A 21,302-nucleotide genomic window follows, 5' to 3' on the forward strand; every position below is an offset into this window, starting at 1 on the left:
GGCTTGGGTTAGGAACTCCTGCTTTAGTGCTAGTTAGAGATTTACATCAAACCACCAGTAATTCCAGAATGTACTGAAACAGATGAATTTAAAGCCTGTATTAAAGTATGATATATTTGAGAAAATATTAAATAATTAGGCTTGAAAACCAATACGTGAATGCATTTGGCAGAGGAGAGACTTCAGTTCCCGGTTCAGCTTGGCTGTGCTAAGGTTGTTCACAAAGCACAAGAATCACTGCAAGTTTGTTGGGTTTAATCTCAAAATGTTGCCCATGGACATATACTGATTGCTCCAGAGTTAAAGATAAAAATATTCTATACATTTTACATCAGATTCAAAGGAAGAAATATTGTGTATTCTGAAGCACCAACATTGAAACAGTAAATTTGCACATTGTGTATATGTTTTCTGTACCTGCTTAGAGAACTACATAAAATTCAATTTGGGGCAGCCATGGAAGCAACAAAGTTAGTGCAATACTTTACAGTGTGAGCAATTACTGATTTGGGTTCAATTCCCGCCCACCACAGCCTGTAAATAGTTTGTATGTGCTTCCCGTGACCAGGTGGGTTTCCTCCAGGTGCTTCAGTTTCCTCCACATTCCAAAGACATACAGGTAGGGTTAGGAGTAGAGTTGTGGGCATGTCATATTGGTGCCAAAAGCATGTTGACACCTGTGGGCTGCCCCCAGCACAGTCGTTGGACTGCGTTGACCATTGATGCAAATGATACATTTCACTGTATGTTCCGATGTACATGTCACAAATAAAGCTAATTTTTACCTTTAGGTATGCACTTTCAGTGTAAATATATCATTAGTAACTTCAGTTAAACAACAGAATTTAACCCCCTAATTATATTATTCATGGCATAATTATGTATTTAAGTTAGACTTTATCTCATTTACAAGGAGTGTTATAAAACTGAATTGCATGGAAGTAAATGCAAACATACATGATGGCCAGCATAAAACCCAAACAACATTGGGTTTAGCAGCAAGTCAAAGTTTAAAGTTCAAAATACATTTATTATCAAAGTATGTTTACATCATATAACCTTGAGATTCACCTTCTTACCAGCAGCCACAAAACAAAGAAACCCAAAAGAACACATAAAAAATGTAGATTGTGCCCGGGAGGAAAGAAAACAAATTGTGCAAACAATGAAAGTAAGCTAATAGCATTCAGAACAAAATTGAGTCCATCGACACTAAGTCCAGGGCAGGCCGCAGCCTCAGCACAGAGCTGAATAAACATCACGGACCCGGAGTAGGCCACGGGCTCAGCCTCAGTTCAGTTCAGAGCTGAGTAAATGCCGCAGAGCAGCAAGCAAAACTGGCCTGTCACTCGCCTCGGGTCCTGACACCCTGACCTTTTCAATCCATCTGGCCAGGGGTTTAAATCATCCGAACATCAGGTCATTCCTCGCACCATGACCTGGGCCCTGTCACATTGATATGCTCTGATTCTGGACCCTACCAACAAGTTTTGACCCCTATCAGGCCCTTCCAAATCAGCCTGGCGCTTAGATCGATCAAACCTCACTCTCGGTTTAGGTGGACGGGCCTCGAATCTGCCCTTCTGCACTCGGCCTTTGCTCCACTCCGCTCGCCCTGACTTTGCCTCGAATGTGCACGTTTCAACCCTTTACTCAGTCTTGCCTTCACTCACCTCTCCACTGCTTGCGGAGACCGTTTACCGATAGTTTACCATAGTCATCAATATAAACAGCCGTGTTCCCAGCACAGATCCTCAATGTACACATTTTGCTTCCTGAAAGTGATCCCTCCTGTGAGTTATCCAATCTTTTATTCTTGGTAATATATTATATTCAAAACCATGAGCTCTCATCTTGTGAAGCAAACACCTTTTAGATATCCAAATACAGTACATCTGTTAGATGCCCTTTATCCATATTGGCTGATATTCCTCAAAGAACAGTAACAGAATTGTCTTAATGTTAAGTATACAAATTGTGATGAAATTATACAAGATGTTGCTAAGCCAGCATTTGGAGTATTGGGTACAGCTTTGGTTACCCTTTTGTATGAAATACAGAATTATGCTGGAAAGTGTTCCAAGATGATTTACTGGAATGAGGGTCTGAGTTATAGGGAGAAACTGAGCCGGCTAGAGCTTTATTGATTGGAGTGCAGGAAACTGAGAGGTGATTCTATAGAGGAGTATAAAATCAGAAGGGACAAAAAGTGGGTTGAATGCACACAGTCTTTTGCCCAAGTAAAGGGAATAACAAATTACTGGGTATTAGTTTAAGATGAGAGGATAAAGATTTAAAAGGGATTGGCTTGCCCATGCAGTGTGCATATGGAACGAGCTATCAGAGGAAGTAGCTGGAGCAGGTACCGTAACAAGATTTTAAATAACATTTGGACAAGAGCAGATATGAAAGGTTCAGTGGTGCATGGGTCAAACATAGGCAAATGGAACTAGTTTAGATTGACAGTGTCAGGAATAATCAGAATGAACTGTGGTGCAGAGCCCGATAGGACAAATGGCCCACACGTGCTCACATATTCTATATTTCCATTCTGCAATCAGCATTTCACGAAGATTTAAGGCTTTATGGTTTGCTAAAGTCAATCACTGATACAGTACTCAGAAAGAATACCATTGCCTAAGGAAATTACTGTTGAGGATAGTGATTATGTTTCTCTTCTCTGCACTTTGAGAGAATCTTGAATGTTATTGTTAAAGTACTTATCCTTACAGGCTAAGACTTCTGTTTCTGAAGGGAATAAAGAATCTCAAGATTCCCAGCTGTACAAGGACATGGAGGTGATTTATTAACACGTATATATTCAAGACACCTCCAAAGATAAAGGGTGTTTCACATCAATAACGGTTATAAAATCCAGCTACATATCCATTAGGGATATCATCCTACCAATGAAGAAAATGTTTCTAATTCCAGTGGAGCCCTGGTAAAATGAAAGAAACACTCTTCCTCCATTGGCATTCAAATATGTCACCAAAGTTCACCGTAACTACACCAGCAAGAGTAGGAACCCCACCTTATTTCTGTAGCAAAGGCAATCAACATACTGTATGCACTAAACACAATTACTGGAATATACAATTTGATAGCAGACTCAGAGGACATTACTTTAAGTTGATTAACAGAAATCTACTAAAAATTAATTTGCTCGACTCACTAATGTAATAAGTATCATTATATTACAATATATTGTAACAATCTCTCTCTCTTTCCGATGTGCTGATGCCAAGACCTGTTACCAGGGGATATTACTGAGGCTCAGGTCACTTCTACCTTAGCTCCACATTACAGCTTGTAAGCTGACAAGCAGTGCAGGGAAGGGGATCGGGCAGCAAGATTCTACTGCAAAGCTTGGGGGTACATTTGTATCGTAATTTGGATACTATTCTCTGGAAGGTTTTAACACCGTAAGTCATTAAAGCTTAGAGAATAAGAAATATTGAAAACCCATTATACAGTATCCTCAAAAATGAGTGAAGAGAAAATGTGCTTGAAACCATATTTCAATGTGAAATGCCTATAAAAGAACTGATCACAGCACGTGGGGTTGAAGTGTGGACTATTCAGCGTAAGATTCAGAGGGATGGTGCAATGCTGTGGAAAAAAGAACACTTCAAAAGCAATGACAAAGAGCTGCGTGAGACATTCCCCTGAGGTCAAGTTTGCTGCCGGTGGCACAGGTGCTGGCAATAAACCGGGTCTGCTTCATAATGGGTAATGGTATAATGGTAATCAGGTGCTGTGCTCAGCTGACAGACAAATCCAGAACTATATATAAGACAATCAAAAAATAAAATCATAGAAGAGCTAGAAGCAACAAAATGAAATGTTAAATTTTTGTTTGTAAAATATAGCCATTGGTGTGGGTTCAGCATTATACTCAAAGTCAAGGCTTTAATTTTCTGGCTAAATTTTGAACAGGGCATAATACAAAATTAAGGTAGCACTAAGCTGTCAAGAATTCTTCCAAAATTCCATGGTTTTCACATGAGACATGGTAAAGTATGTTGCATTCAACATCATTCAATCATTCAAATCCAATTTTTTTAATTATATTTTTCCTCTTAAATTCTTGTTCCTCTCAAAATGCTTGCTGGGCTATGATGTGACTATGGCCAGAAGCAATTTAGGTAATTTTCCTGAGTTTGGCCAGACCATTAATCCATGACATCAGATTTAAATTTAATTCTTTCTTCAGTCAATGTTTCATATACAGGTCACCCCGAGGTTACAGCAGGGCTTCATTCTAGTGAAATTCTCATAACCCAAACAGTTCACTAGTTAGAAATGTGACCGCAAATTCAGTCCCCAGGTGGCAGAAGATGACTGCAGCTGGTGCGTCAATCCTGCTGGTCTCTGGAACACTCATTCATATGTACAGGCAGGCATTCATACACTGGGAAGGCATGAATGGATTGTCTTACTGCTGACATCACAGGTTGTGGCCAACTCCCTTGTTCATCTTCCCTGTCCTTGGGACTTTCAGGGCAAGTGTGCAAATGCTGACTGATTGGATTACCTAGACAAGAATTAGAGCCGGTTGTTTCGGTAGCACTTTAGTGTATTTACTGACCATGATACTTCTAGTAATTGCTGTAAAAGAGAGTGTTAAGATGATAGGTGCAGTGATCCAAAGAGGGCCTGTGCAATGCCAAATTCAGTGACCATCAGAGTCAGAAAAGAGGCAAACACAAAGAACTACTTGCTGAATTTATTGGGGAGTTAGCTCATCCCAGTTGTAAGAGAAGACAGCAGATTGGTGAGACCTGTGCCTGAGGCCGGATGTAAGGGAGTGAAGCAGCCTCACTTTAAGCAAGGATCAACCATCCAGATCTTGAATATGTCTTTGTTTAGACTAACAGTGCACATCAAGAACAAAGACACATGGTTTTGCAGTTAGAAGGAAGCAGGTTTGACGTTATGCATAGCACTGAATTGTTGTTGAAACAACATAGATGGGAGCTTAACATGCAAGGATACATAAACAGCAGGCAGGTGGGCATAGGAGGTGGAGTGGCATGGTTGGTTAAAAAAAATGAAATCAAATCCTTAGAAAGAAGGGACATAGGATTAGAAGATGTAGAAGGCTTGTGGGTAGAGTTGAGAAACTGCAAGAGTAAAAAGACTTTGATGGGAGTTATATACAGGTCTCCAGGACGTGAGGTACAAATTACAACAGGAAATAAGAAAAGGCATGCAAAAAGGGCATTTTTACAATGGGCATGGGTGATTTCAATATGCAGGTAGATTGGGAAAATCAGGCTGGTGCTGGGTCTCAAGAGAAAGAATTTGTAGAATGACTGTAAGATGGTTTTTATAGCAGCTTATGTCAAGGTCACTAGGGAAAAGGTAACTCTAGACTGGATGTTGTATAAGAACCAGATTTGATAAGGAAGCTTCAGGTAAAAGTAGCGATCTTTGAAGAAACACTAGATACTAGAACGGTTCCAGAGGAATGGAAAAATTACAAATGTCACTCCACTCTCTAAGAAGGGAGGGAGGCAAAAGACAGGAAATTATAAGCCAGTTAGCCTCACTTCAGTGGTTGGCAAGATCTTAGAGTCCATTACAAAGAAAAAGGTTTTTTTTGGGGGGGGGGGCGCGGCTTGGAAGCTCGTGATAAAATATGCCAAAGTCAGCATGGTTCTGTTGGATTTATTCCAAGACAGACAAGGGAGAATCAGTGGATATTGTTTACTTGTATTTTGTGAAGGTGTTTGACAAGGTGGCCTATATGAGGCTGCTAAACAAGATAAGAGTCCATGGTAATAACAGAAAAAATACTAGCATGCACAGAAGATTTGCTGACTGACAGAAGGCAAAGTGAGGGAATAAAGAGGGCCATTTCTTGTTGGTTGTCGGTGACTAGTGGTGTTTCACAGTGACTGCCACTGGGTCTGCTACTTATGCATTATCTGTTAATGGCCTGGATTACAGAATTGATAGATTTGTGGTCAAATTTATAGACAATACAAAGCTGGGTAGATGAGCAGGTAGTGTTGAGCAAGCAGGGTATCAACAGAAAAACTTGGACAGATTAAGAGAGTGGGTAAAATAGTGGCAGATAGAATATAATGTAGAGAAGTGAAAGGCCATGCAGTTTGGTTAAATTAATATAAGTAGAGACTATTTGCTAATCAGTGAGAAGATTAAAAAAATCAGAGATGGAAAGAGACTTGGGAATCTTAGTGCAGGATTCCCAAAAGTTAACTTGAATCAGTAAGTAGTAAGGAAGATAAATGCTCTGTTAGCATTCATTTCCAGAGGACGAAAAAATAAAAGCAAAGATGTTAAGTCGAGGCTTTATAAGACAGACTACACTTGGAATATTGTGAGCAATTTTGCGCCCCTTATCCAAGAAAGGATGTGCTGGCATTGGTAGCCTCCAGTGGAAGGTCACCAGAATGATCACAGGAATGACAGGGTTAACATATATGAGAAGCGTTTGACAGTTCTGGGTCTGTACTTCCTGGAGCTTAGAAGAATGATTCAAAGTACAAAGTACATATGCAGTATACAACTCGGAGATTCACCTTCCCTCAGACAGCCACGAAACAAAGAAACACCATGGAACCTGTTCAAAGAAAACATCAAACACCCAACACACAAAAAATCCCAAATCAAGCAAATAGCAAAAAAGTAAGCAAATAGCAAAAAAGTGAGCCAATAACATGCTAAACATCAAACCACAGACTCCCTGAAACAGCTTAGTAACGTTCAGTGTAGTTCTGTTCAGTTCAATTTAACACTGCATCGTTTGCTGAGTCCAGGCTGCAGAGCTGGTCCGCGTCAAAGTGCCCCAATCAGAATTATGCAAAAAAAGCAATAAAATAAAACGTAACCAGAAACCAAAAACACATGTAACATGTACTGAAGAGTCCTCAAAAACGAGAGCAATCAACAAACTGCGCTGATCAAATCTTGCCCAAGAATGAAGACCCTTGCACTTCCTTCAGCAGCAGCGAGCAAGAGGGAGGGGGAGACCGGTCAAACACAGCTAGACTGCGCTGAACACCTGCTCGCCTGTGCCCTCATCCTTGTTAACTTCAAGCTTGCTCGACACTTTAATTGGCAAGATCAACGAGTAATGGAGCTGATCATGTGTTCACGCTCCACCATTAGGCTGCGTACTCTGTTCTCAACCTCGCCCTCAGACATGCCAAATTGCCTCGGACACAGCCGACTAAAAAACACATTATTAAAATATAAATTATGGGGTCCAATCACATTCAGATTAGTAGTAGAAGTATATTTAAATGAAGAAGTAGTACTTTTGTGACCTGTCCGCAAGACGTCACCGTTAGTCATTTTGGCTGCTGGCACCATCTGGTTTTGTAAGAATGGGAGGGCTCTCATTGCAATTAATTGAATATTGAAAGGCCTTGACAGAGTGGATGTGGATAGGATATTTCTAACAGTAGGAGGATCTAGGATTAGAGGGCACAGCATCAGAATAGAGCAGCATCCCTTCAGAACAGAAATGAGGGGGAATTTCTTTAGCCAGAAGGTGGTGAATCGGTGGAATTCCTTGCCATAGATGGCTGTGGAAACCAAGTTATTGGCATATTTAAAGCAGAGATTTATAGGTTCTTGATTATCAAGGGCTTCAAAAGTTACAGAGAGAAGGGAGGAGAATGGGGTTGAGAGGGAATCACCCATAATCGAATAGCAGAGCAGAATTAGGCCATTCTGCCTATCATGGCTCTTGGTCTTATGGTTTAATCTGGGTGGATGATGGACAATGTTTGGGGAGAGTACGAGAGAGGCTCGCGGTAGAAGATATTGTGCAGGAAAAGAATTTGACTATTCCCAATGTTTTTAAAGCACCAAGCACCTGGAAGGGTGGAGAAAAGCAAAGAATAAAAAGCATCTTAAACCTTATTAGACATGACATAGACCTGACCTGTGCAAACATGAACAGGATTCACCCTGTTTGGCGATCTAAAACAGTTCAGTTACAAAACCGAAGGAATGCATTGTTCCAGACTCATTTCCATTTATACTTACTTTCCTCCATGCTAATTTATTCATTATATGTATTTGTTTACAATCTATTTATAATGCAAGCGAAGAATTTCAAATCTAAAAGCAAACTTAATTTTCCAAGGAACACTGATTAAGTTAGAAATATTTCAAAAGACATAAAAGGACTTTGAATGTTAAAGCTGTAAGAATAACTATATAACACAGATTCATTACATACTTTGCCTTAAAAAATAAAACCTATCTGGGCAGTGATTTGTAACTGTGTGTTAAATCCAGATATCTCTGGCCAACATGGAGTTCTGTCTGAGGCAGAGTGGTAATTATAAAAACTACAAATGGTCACATACTGGGATAGAGTCCATAATGCAGTCCGGAACCTGAAAATTTTGTTTCTGAGCTATGACAGCTTGGATTAGTCAGTACTCAAAAAAAAAAAAAGGAGAGAAGCTGGAGTTGGTAGGGGAGGAAGGATCGACATACACTTTGTTGTATAAAAGACTAGGCACTTAGGAATAACAAGTTACACTTTGTTTTACAGATTGTAAAAAACAGAAGTGAACTTGGTGAAGATGATTTTCCTGGGATGCTTCTTCTGGGACAGTGCATCCACCAGCCTAATGCCATTGATTCCCAAACTATATGAGGTGATTCTTCCCAAATGCATAGTCTCTTCAGTGCAGCAAGTTGGGTCTAGAACTTTGCTTCAGGAGTACCTCCCTGCTCACACGCCTAGTCAAGTAGTAAGCCTTACTTACTGGTCACTAAAACCTTACTATGGCAGAGAAGGTCAACTACCAAGGTGCACTCACCATCAGTATGAACCCGCATGGCAGATGCTGTTATGTCTGTAGTGATATTGAAGTAAGGAATCCAAAGGTCCTGCAAAATAAGTAACAGCCTCTGCTCAGTTACAAGGATGCCAAAATACTTTCCTTGATCCAATTTCTGCCTTTAGTAATCACGTGTGTTCCATTAGACTGAAGGATGCGGGCAAGCTTAGAATGATCAATCGGAGAAGTAAAGTCAGCCAGAAGTAGTTGAGACAAGTGACAGTAAATACACTTTAGGGAAAGCTAGATGATCATAGATAAGGGAGGATGCAATTACTTCATCCAAAACTATCAGCAAGAGTAGAAGGCAGCTTGTGCACGGAAGATAGAGAAAGGCCTTGGTCAAATAGATGATATGAATTGCATGCAACTCTTCTCCAAAGCCTGCAGCTAGAGTACAAATTCAGAATATCTGTACACATTGGATTGATGCGGCTTATTTCAACCGATTCCAAAATTGATAGGCCCATCTCGTACCTCTATCTGCTTGTCTTCAAAGATCTTGTTAATACTTCTATTGAAAGCAGATCCTGAGAATATGGAGGTGATCGGATATGTCAAATCCAGCACTTTTTTCCAAACGTTTGTCATTTCCTGTTAACATGAAGAAAACAAAGTTTAACTTTAAGAAAGTCAGTCAAACAAAGACACAAATTGCAATAAGCTATTAGAAGGCTAAAAGGTTCTTTTTCCAGTAAGCATTTTTGAACATCTTTTCTGCAGCTTTAACATAAATATACGAAACAAGACATTCAACCTAACAGATCAATAGTGCTTTTGAGCATTTTTCTGTATCACCAATGTAACATTCCATTCTCTCCCTAGTGTACTCATCCAGCTTTTTCAGAAAGGAAATTTTACTTCAACTATTATTAGAAAATGAACACAGATTTTTATTTTTAAACTTTTCACTATTTAAAAACAAAATCACAACACATAGAATGCAAAATGAAGTAGAGTGTTTAAGCAGTCATGGTGAATAATAACCCCTCAAAGTGCTAACAAATGCATTCCCCCTGGACCACTTGAACAGACATATTACTGGGATATTGACAGACTGTACAATCATGAATCAGATTAATTAAGTACAATTTTTAAGCTTACAAATATAGCAATTTTTAGTTAGGTCACACAACTGTTCTAAAGTACTTTAAAGTCTGTGGTGCTCCCTAAAGTTACACAGGAAGAAGAGGAGACTCATCAGTCCCTCCATGCTGAACCAATAACTACATCTGGAGTGAACTAAGGCACAATTCCATTTAACCACCTTTGTTACTTACCTTAGGTTATCTTTCAAAATACAGTACTGTGTAAATGTCATTGGCACCTGAGATTTTTTATGTAATTTTTGTTTGAGATGTTTATTTTCGGTCTTCTGTGTCAGTGTGTCAGCAAAAAAGAGCAAATTTTAGATTTACAAACATTCATTTTCCAAAAAATTTAATGTTTCGGAGACATTTTTGTGATTTGTCAAAGAAAGTAACTATTAAGTAATAGACACCTTACAAATAAAATTTTGATTGCTTTGTAGGTATATAGCCCAGTGATTGGTCAAACAAAGATAACAAACAGGATGCTAATGAGTTTTTTGAACAAAAGAAACAATTTCTCTCTTATTAAATATTCTCATAATTTTAAAATGTGTATGGATTAGACACTGTTAGCTAGAAGGAAAGGTCAGACAAATTTGCACTGCTTTTTTTGAAGCACAAAGGTTGAGGGGTGACCTAATAGAAGAATAAAGTTATGAAAAGCACAGATAGGGGATAACATCTGACCATCTTACCCAGAGTGGAAATGTTCAAGTGTAAGTTCAAGGTGAAAGGGGGAATTTTAAGATCCATGCGGCAATTTTTTTTTTATTTACAGATTGGTAGATTTCTGGATCCCAACATTTCTCAGCCTGACAATGAACTTCAGATTCTCAATTTAATAGTTACTTTGTAGCTGTCTGCCAGTATCTACACAACTTGTTCCTCTCAATTTGAAATCTTCCACCAACTGCAATGTACAATGTTGGTGACTTCATCCAAGCAAAGCTGGGGCCCCTGTACAGATCCCTTGGAATGCCATTTGTCCCATTCTCTCAATCACAACACACTCCCTTTCTGCCCAATTAGGGCACTTATCTACTCATGCACCAAGTTACTTCCAGTTGCAGTCCCTTCCATTTTTATATGATTAAACTCTTCCAGAGAACTTTATAAAGCTCATTTTGAAATACAACTTTCAGGATGCTTTGGTGCTCACCCTATTAATGATCCCTTCGAAACAAATACCCCACAACAATTTAAAGTGCGCATTTTACACTTAACAAAAGATAAACATAGACTTCCTGTTATCTCATTGCTATCACCACCCAGTCACACGCATCCATCTGTATGTTGCTTGGTGATGTAGGAAGAACTAGCATATGCAAGTAACATATCTACACTGTTCTGAAATTCAAATCAAGACCAAGTAATATCAAGCAGATGTCTTTAACAATGAATCTGAGAGCATAAGGCAAGTATCGAAGGAAACTAATTATAACCATGCATCCATTTCAGGATCCAAGTTGAAGAGGTTTGCCTGCAGGATATCTTGGGTTAAATCAACAAGCATAAATAATTCAGTCTGATCCCCTTTGACAGATAAACAATATTAAGCACTTCTGCATTGGGATGCTGACTTAGAAATAACACTTGTTTCAATACCGACCTAGACTTTAGTAATTCATTGCCTCACACACAAAATGCTGGAGGAACTCAGCAGGCCAGGCAGTGTAGTTGACGTTCTCATCTTTTTTTCTCCAGTCCTGTTGAAGGGTCTCAGCCTGAAACGTGGACTGCACTCTCTTCCATAAATGCTGCCTGGCCTGCTGAGCTCCTCAAGCATTTTGTGCATGTTGCTTGGATTTCCAGCATCTGCAGATTTTCTCTTGCCTGTAATTCATTGCCTCGTCCATTTTGATGCTAATAGCTTGCATGGGAAAAAGACTATTCACACATCTGGTCTTTTTCTATTCAAAGGTAGACAAATTAAAGTTGTCAATAATAAATCAACTGCAACAGTTTCAAAAAAATTTTAATTTAGTTTTTTATATTAAAAAAATGACTTGTAGCATAACTACCATCAAGGCCCTCCATTGATCGAGGTTAACCGTGGATGTTGTGTCCCAGCTGTGTATGTGACACACAAGCCAGGGCAGTATGACATTGCATAATTATTTTTGAAAAAAACATAAAGGCAATTTGCAATCGTATTTAATCTGTTAAAAGAGTCCTGGTAAACTAGACAGTTGTCCTTGTAGAAACTTAACACCAACCTAGATGGCATGAGACAGATGGGATTCAAAACATGTTCAAATTAGTGGCGGCAGAGAATTTAAATTTGCTCAATTTTGAAGGGAATCTGTGCAAAATATATGCAACCATACTCAGATGCTTTGCTTCATAGTGGAGGAAGGAGGTGAAGTTTCCATTCTTTGCCCACCCTGTACATATTTCAGCAAAAAACCATTTATGTTTACTTCTGCATCTGTCTGCCTTCCTCCCACCATCATGGGTTCAAATTCTTAGCCATTCCTCAGTAAACACTCCAAAGCTCCGGGGAGTATGGGGTGCCCAGGGAGAGCTTATCGTGTCCATTTCAGGGCAGCTCACTCACCTTTGGTCCCCACCTAACACTCACTCTCACCAGAGGCTCCAAGTAGCTACTTACATGTGACAGCGGCCACACCCTGGTATACCACTTCAACCGGCAGGCTAGACCAGGTGAAGGTAGCCGGGGGCCTCATAGCATGGAGAAATAGGGACATGCCTACCCTAGCATGCAAAGTCAGCTCCAGCAGACTGGACGGACGAGTTCTGCAGTGAAATCCAATGGCTTGGAAGGCAGTACTGCAACGCTCCATGGACATCAAAGGGTATGACAAGACATAGAAGATGTCATGGTCATCTACTGCAACCAGGGAAGACCCAGCTTGTGATGCTTGTTTGTACCATTGGACCTGGACTTCTGAGGTTGAGAGAGTGGAACTGCCCCTGTGTAACAGCTCTCCCACCTCAAGAACTGTCACACACAGGTTTCTGTCATTGTCAGACATGATGGAGAACCACAGCCATTCTAGAGCTTCTTTGGGCAGTTTTATTCACATCCTACCCTAACTCAAATACATGAACCACAGTCACTGATGCCATAAATTTAACATTCCCATTATGGTCAATCTCTTCAAACCCTCTCCAATTCTAATCCCCACAGGCTGGGTTTCTCCAATTCTGACAGGTTGGATAATGTCCTTTCCCCTCATCAAATACAACATGTTAGCACAGCTCTGCCTTTAGGCTGGATGTCCAGGTCTTGCTGAGAGTAGGATTCTCTGGGAAACAGGTGCTCAGGACAAATTAAATTTCCAGTCTCAAAGGAATATATAACTAAAAAAAAAACAACTTCAAGGCAGCTCTGAGATGAGGGACTCACACTGAACTATGATTAGTTAGCTACAAGTTCACTAATCAGGTATCTAAAATGAGACACATTCAATTATACCTCAAAAAGTATATCAATATCAATCTAGCTAGTAATTTCTAAGGAACAGAGCATAAACACAGATCCTAATGTTAAATGTGTTTCATAAACAAAGTAGGGATTAGAAACCCCATCAGAATTACTATCCTCTACAAGGGTAAATCAATTTATGTTTAATCGTCACATTAAAAAATTAAACTCAGAACTTCTGCTGCCACCAATGTCTTGTCACTCTGGCAACAAGCTGTTTACATTTACTGTATTAACTTAATTGTGGTGTTATCTTGATTTGTGGTGTTGTGTGTGATATATGTTTTGTGGGTGCACCATGGTCCAGGGGAACATTGTTTTCTTTGGCTGTACATATATACAGTCAGATGACAATAAACTTGAAGCTGAACTTCAGAATTAATGACAGTTACCAAGTAAGTAGATAGTGGTTAACAAAGTCGGTTGTCAGCATATGTCTGGATTGGGGATGGGGAGGAGAAGAGAGGTGTAATTATGGCGTCTGGTGGGCAGATCTCATTGTTTCCATGTCTGGCACCAGTTCCTGAATCAAGCACTCTATCTTGAATTCTATCATGGTGAGAAATCTCCAGAAAATGTGCTCCAAGAGCTTTGAAAAACTGTTACATCCTCTGTGATTCACTGACCTACAACCACTCAAGATGGAGCCAAAGTTTTCAACGGGACTGAGAAATTCAAACCCTAAGAGCAGCAGCACATGGATACAATTAACATAACAACAGAATGAATGCAAGGCATCACAAATGATGTCTCTATGAACCTGCAAACACCTGTTGCCCCACGGTGATAGAGTCTGCGGATCCCAGAAATGACTCATCAGCTATCTGAGATCCCACAAAACTAGAATGGATGAAGTTCATCCTAGATTCGTATTATCCTAAGATGATACAGCAGTAAGTCAGAAGAAGTACAAAATTGCAAGATGCCTACAAGGGACAGTCTTCTGATCTTAGCACTACAGCAGAGTTTTAAAAGAAAACACACTGGCAACATTTTCAAAAGCCAATCAATACCAACATCAGGTGGATTTTGCCCACTACCAACCCTTCAATAGGAATTATTAAAGCTGCTGGAAAAAAAGCAGGTTCTTTTTTGTGTTCAGAAGATGAGCATCCCATGTATCTTATATATTGACTCTCAAGAGTATTTGTGTAATAATTCAGTCATAGATATCACAGTGCTGGAGCATTTGAACCTAACAAAACATAAAATGCACAAAAAGCTTTGTGGAAGACATTAGTCACCCACTCCAGAAACAAAGTAGATTTCCAGCTCCAATAATAATGCAGGGTAAGATCTGTCCATTTACACAAGACCAAGTTAAATGCTAACACATCCCATCTACTATAGGCACCAAAAAGTGATGAGCCAAGTATTCATGTCAGACATTGCTGCCGATTTCACCAAAGAGAGACACCAAAATGAAAACAGAGATTCCAGTTGCTGGAATCTAGAACAGTAACAGAATGCTGGAAGAACTCAGCTGGTCAAGCAACATCTGTGGAGGCAACAGCTGTCCTGATGCAGGTTGAGACACCAAAATGTTCAACAGCACCTGTCTGATTCACCATGGTCCAATTAAATATAGAGTGCACACAATTGTACTTGGAATTTCAAAGAATGTAAAAAACTATACACCTTGAAATTTGTCTGCTTAAAGGCAGGCACAAAGCAAGAAACTTGAATAACCCCAAAAAAACCAACAAAAACCACTGCGGAGAAAGAGAGAGAAAAACACACACACATTGTGCAAACAACAGAAACAAGCTAACAGCATCCTGAACCAGACTGAATCAGATCTGCTCCCGGACCAGCCAGAGTACGCCCAAGCCAAGACTCAGTCCCAGTTTCCACAACAGCGGGGCAGAAATGCATAACAGCTGGATCAGTTCAGCACCGCAGAGAAAGGAATGAACATTCGCAGGAGACTGAGCAAAACCAGCCCAACCCTCATCTCTGTATCCGACACTCAGGCTTTCAATCTATTTGGGCCAATCTTTAAATTATCCAAGCACCAAGTAGTGCCACATTCCAGGACCCGGACTCAGGCGCCCTGATATGTCTGGGCCACCCGGCTCGAAGCCGTTCTCACCAAATCGACTCAACACTTGAAGTGATCCAAACTCCCATCTGGGTTAGGTGGATGGGTATTGAAACTCTTCTGCATCGATTCATCTCCAAATCACTCACTCCATCTCCAGCAACACGAACTCTGCCTCCATTTGAACCCTTGTCAACGTAATTTTCACTGTTGTGATCGTCTTCGCCTCACCTTTCCTTTGCGTGCTGCTGCCATCATTCCATCCATGTCAACTCACTGCCATTGTTAACATCCGATAGGCATTCCCATTATGTGTTAATTTTTTATTTTGAATTATTTTGAATTAGCCCCGTTAACGCATGGCACAATCTCTATGAGTCTGAAGGCGGTGAAGCCTTGATTCCTAATCCTGCTAAGAAACAGAAACTATAAGAAGTGTGTCAATCCAATGTTACATACCTGGTGCATGGTTTTATTCCATTCCTGTCTGATCAGCAATGCCCGTGTGTCTTATTTGTAAGACTGTACTGTCTAATGAAGCCATGAAACCATCAAGATTGCAGGAACACTTCCATAAAATACACCAAGAAAAGGCTACTATGGTACTACTCAGTTCCAGAAGAGGAAAGGAGGATTTGAAAAGTATTGTATAATTGAGTCATTTGCTACGAAAGCTAAAATGACCTTTATAGTGGTCTCATTGTTTCTTCTAACATTTCCAAAATGAGAGCAAAGTGTGGAAAATCTCATACAATTGGTGAAAGACTAATAATGCCTTCTATATCAGAAGTGCACACCACTGTTCTCAAAACAGATACCAGAGCTTGGGAAACAAGATTGAACTTCTACATATGGAAATGTAGTATACCTAGCCGATCTGTATGATAAAATGAATATTCTAAATATGAAACTGCAAGGTGAGAATTTCAATTTAATCCAGGCAAAAAGTGAGTGCTCACTTTTATCAGAAATTTGGAAATATATAAGCAAAACATTGGGAGAAGAATGGTCTCACAGTTTCCCTGCATAGAAAGTATGGTATTCCCTTTCACAGACAGTGATTTGCAAGAGTACTGCTTACACCTGCAGTCACCGATGAAGGATTTTCAGAATCTTTTCAAGGATATGAATGATCTGGAAATTCCAGACTCAGTAACTAACTCATTTCTTTGCCAGGTGGAAGAACATGAAGAGAGTTTGCAAGAAGAAATTATCAAAATTCAGAATGATGAAAAAGCAAAAATGCTTTTCAAACATGCTGGCTTTTGGGGTATGTGGCTACGCTGTCATATGAAGATTCCTGGTCTTTGGGGAAGAGCCAAATTGTTCTTCATTGCATTTCTATCCTCCTACCTTGTTGAAAGAGGCTTCAATGCAGTGAACCACATACTCACAAAAAAACAGAAACTGCTTGGACATTGTTACGTGTGGGGACTTGAGGCTTTTGCTGTCACAACTTAAACCAGATATTTCAGCTCTTGCTAAGGACTTTCAAGCTCAAGGATCACGCTGATATTGAAGCTGCTGCATAGTGCACAGGTACAGTGCAAGCTAGGTTTAAAGACAAATAAAAACTTAAAGCAGAATCATTTTTTTCATGTTAGCATATGGTTGACATATTTTTCCCCTTGGGGACTGGAAAGTCTATTGTGGCTAAGAGGGGCACTGGCAAGTATGAAAGTGCTTTAGGAGGGTAGTGGGCTAAAAAAGGTTGGGAGACACTGGTCTATATGAACTTCAGATTTTTTTAAAACAAGGAAACAAGGCCTCTTCTGACAGACTGGTCAGAAAAGCCTCTGGGATCCAAGGAGGAGGATATTGTTTTCCTAATTCTTTTTGTCACTCCATACTTCCTCTTTTAAAAATCTATGTTTTAAATCAAATGGATAAATTCCGATTTCTTCCTTTTATAATAATATTATAACAAAATTAAGCATATTATTGGCATCCTGTATCATGATGAAAAAAACACTTCAATAAATGACGCATTCTCTAAGGTTAACCTGATTAAGTTGTTAATCGATTACAATTTTCTCATTAGTGACATGCCAACACTTACATATTAAAAGCATTATTAATCTGAAGACGTGTTCAAAGAATTATGTAGTTACACATTTGTCAATTCATTCACATACAGCCCAGAGCAGTTTTAAGTTCTATCGAACAGATTTGAGACTGTAAGCTACAAAGATATAATGAAGAAATAAGTACAAATCATTGTTTAGACATTGTTAAGCATGATGAAACCTTTACATGGCTCATAGAATGTAGGTTCAGCAGGATTATACCAGCGGTGGAAAATTACAGTTACTAGAAAAGGCTTGAGATGCTCGGATTATTTCCAGACTTCAGAAGGAGATTTAATCCATTTTATTGTGAATAAAGAAAGACAAGTTAATGTCAAGGAGCCATTGATTTTAAAATCATTAAAGAGCACACAGAAAGGTTAAGAGGGATGTCATCACACAGGGGATTACTGTAATTCAGAATACTTTGCTGCAGGGAATGGCTTAAGCAAAGTTCAATCTTTAAGGAAAAATGTAAAGCTGGTTTGCCTACTAGAAGAGGCAAATAAAGATTCTGTTACAAACTTTGAGAACAATTGAAACTGGGATTGATTCTGTTGTTAATTGTATTCTGTAAAGAAGAAATGGATTTGCAAAGTCTGAAGTAAAAGCTATAACTGAAAATTGAATAGTCTTCTCTTTATTCCCTGATCAAATATTTTCAAAAATATCTGCATTATGGAAGCACAGTCTCAGAAAACGAGACCCAAGGTACATCTGCAGCAGTGACCTGAAGCATGTGGCCAAAACAGCGGAAATGAAAAAATTCTTAAGCCTCAGCAAGTGACATTTTGCACAGTATTTTATAGGCTGTAAATTATGGAGATGGGGAAAAAATGCAGATAATGGAGGTCTAATACTGATTAAATATGCTACCTCGAAACAATAGCCAGAAGTTGCATGATACAGCTAGAGACATCCTGCTACCAATGCCATTACCAGCCAGCTAATTCCCCAAACAATATACAAGGACTAGAAGTGAAAACTGTCTAAGCCCCTGTTCAGATATCCCTAACTTTGACTAATTCATGCACTGACTCGGGGTATTATCATCTTACAGCCTGGCTCAAATTCAAACATTTGACATCATGACAAACGTTTGCAGTCTCATGATGAAATACCTGCAAGTACACAATGCATATACACAATATACTATATTCTATATAATAAACTACCACATAAACATCCACAGCATAGTAAATGTTAAATTGTCCCATTCGGGCTTAATGATTAAATCACTGTGGAGGATTTCTTATTCTTGTGGGATAACATCATTTCTGACAAAGACTGGGGGGTGGTTACTCTGCTTGGCAGGCAAGACTTGTGGCTGTGAAACATTCTCAGGTTCTGGGGCCACCTCCATGGCAGCTGTAGATGATTCTGGGACTGCCTGAAGTGGTCCTGACAATCCTTTTCACCAAACTATTTGTAGCTGCATCCACTACTACCCATAAATTTGTGCCCATGAATGGTCCAGCAGAATCCACACGAGTCCTCTGCCAGAGCAATGCAAACCATTCCCAGGGATGGAGAGACAGTACACTTACATCTCCTGGATGTGTTGGCGCCCCGAACAGTATATTACAAACTGCTCAATCTGCTGATCTATCCCAGATAAAACTTTGAGTCAATGCCATCACTTTGACCACACCTAGATGACTGACATGTTGCTCCCTCAACACTTTAGCTCTCAGCCTGAATAGTACAACAAGTCACAATCCCCACATAAGGCAACTCCCATTAGGGCAAGTTCATCCCAGGAACATAGAAACATAGAAGAACTACAGCACAATACAGGCCCTTCAGCCCACAATGCAGGCCCTTCAGCCCACAATGCATTTACTTACTTTAGAAATTACCTAGGGTTACCCATAGCCCTCTATTTTTCTAAACCCCATGTACCTATCCAGGAGTCTCTTAAAAGTCCCTATCGTATCCACCTCCACCACCATCGCTGGCAGCCCATTCCACACATTCACCACTCCCTGTGTAAAAAACTAACCCCTGACATCTCCTCTGTACCTGTTTCCAAGCACCTTAAAACTGTGCCCTCTTGTGATAGCCATTTCAGCCCTGGGAAAAAGCCTCCAACTATCCACACAATCAATGTCTCTCATCATCTCATACACCTCTATCAGGTCACTTCTCATCCTCTGTTGCTCCAAGAAGAATTTATTATCCCAATGTTGATAATAACAAAATAGGGGAACAGGAGTTACTGATGCTCATTTCAGGCATTATGAGTTGCCATGTAGACCTAAGGCAGTCTTTTCTGGTCTCCCTTCAGATCATCTCTGCTGGAACAGGGAGAGATTCGATTGCTTTAGGGAGGATACATGAAGAGGAATGCCCTCTTTTGTAAAACTTTTAGTTATTTCCTTTTCCAAAAGGAAACAGAACAATCCATCAACATTTCCACAATCAGTTGTCGTCTTGAATTCAATCTTGTAATTCTGCCTTCCAAACAGAGCCCACCTCTGCATTCGTGCTGCTGCTGTTAGTGGAACTCCATTCCTATACAAGTACTGGTTGAAACAAGTTACACCCCAAACCAAACACAAAGCTTCTCTATCAATATGTGTGTAATTTTTATCTGTAGCAGTAAGGGATCATGATGCAAAGGCTATGTGGCTTTCACTTCCGTCACTTGTAACATGTGACATGACTGCACCTCTTCCAAAAGGCAAGGCATTGTAGGCAAGCTTCAATGGATGATGTGGATCAATGTGTGAGTACAGTGTCTGGTGGCACCATTTCCTTTACCTTTTTGAAAGCCACCTCACACTGCTTTGTCCATTACCACTTCTTCCCGATCTATATTAATGGGTTCAAGGGGTGGAGTACAGTAACCAAGTTTAACAGGAACCTGTTAGTGTAATTAACAAATCCTATAAAGGATGCAATAGAGACCCGTCCTTTGGCATTGGGGCAGCCACCACTGCTTGAATCTTCACAGCACACTTGTGTAATCCTTGTGCGTCAATAGTGTGACCACAGTAAGTGATGCTTGGTTTAAAGAAATCACACTTGTGTCATGCTCTGAGCCCATAATCTTCTCATCTTTTTAACACTGTCTTGAGATTTTGGAAATGTTACTTGCCATTCTCACCAATCACAATGTTGTTATCCAGGTGCCTGAACAGCCTTGTAGCAGTATAGCCTTCTGCAAGAGTGCAGGTGCAGCTGCTATTCCAAAAATAAAGCCCTTTGTGAGGGTTTATGATGAGAAATGCTTTGAACGCTTCTTCCATCTCCATCTGTAGGTAGTCCTCATCTAAGTCCACTTTGCTGAAGAGGAATGTGCTGGCACTGGACAGGCTTCAGAGGAGATGCGAGGGAATGATTCTGGCAATGAAAGGGTTAATATATGAGGAGTGTTTGATGCTCTGGACCTGTACTTGTTGGAGTTTAGAAGAATGGTGGGGAGAGGGGGGGGTCTTACTGAATATTGAAAGACTTCGACAGAGTGAATGCTGAGAGGATGTTTCCAATAATTGGAGAGTACCTCTAAGGCACAGCCGCAGAATAGAATAGAGATGAGGAGGAATTTGTTTATTTCCTTTATGTGGACTATTTATTTATTTTGAACTCTACTGATGCCACAGAAGAACAAATGTCACATCATATAAGACAGCGATAATAGCCCTGATTCTGATTCTGCTGGAAACGCTCAGCAGACCAGTTACTATTTTACAACTGATATCCTACTACTGAGCTGGAGTATCAAAACAGTAAAACAAAATCATTAACTTTCAGGTGAACAAAATGCTATTAGGTTTTATTCCTCCTCACAAGAGGCATATTAACACTAACTATACATGT

The 21,302-nt window shown here is 39.9% G+C and overlaps 1 protein-coding gene across 3 annotated transcripts in view; it reads right to left on the bottom strand.

Moving 5' to 3' along the window:
- pnpla7b (patatin-like phospholipase domain containing 7b) overlaps positions 1-21,302 on the bottom strand; it is a 329,157-nt gene that overhangs the window by 58,936 nt on the left and 248,919 nt on the right. For all 3 annotated transcript variants that reach the window (XM_072240527.1, XM_072240528.1, XM_072240529.1), the window contains exons 28-29: positions 9,312-9,428; positions 8,814-8,883 (exon numbers count right to left, since the gene is read on the bottom strand). In XM_072240527.1, coding sequence (XP_072096628.1) covers positions 8,814-8,883; positions 9,312-9,428 — 187 coding nt within the window. The remainder of the gene's footprint in view (positions 1-8,813; positions 8,884-9,311; positions 9,429-21,302) is intronic.

This window comes from Mobula birostris, chromosome 22 (genome assembly GCF_030028105.1).
Source record: "Mobula birostris isolate sMobBir1 chromosome 22, sMobBir1.hap1, whole genome shotgun sequence".
Classification (NCBI taxonomy): domain Eukaryota; kingdom Metazoa; phylum Chordata; class Chondrichthyes; order Myliobatiformes; family Myliobatidae; genus Mobula; species Mobula birostris.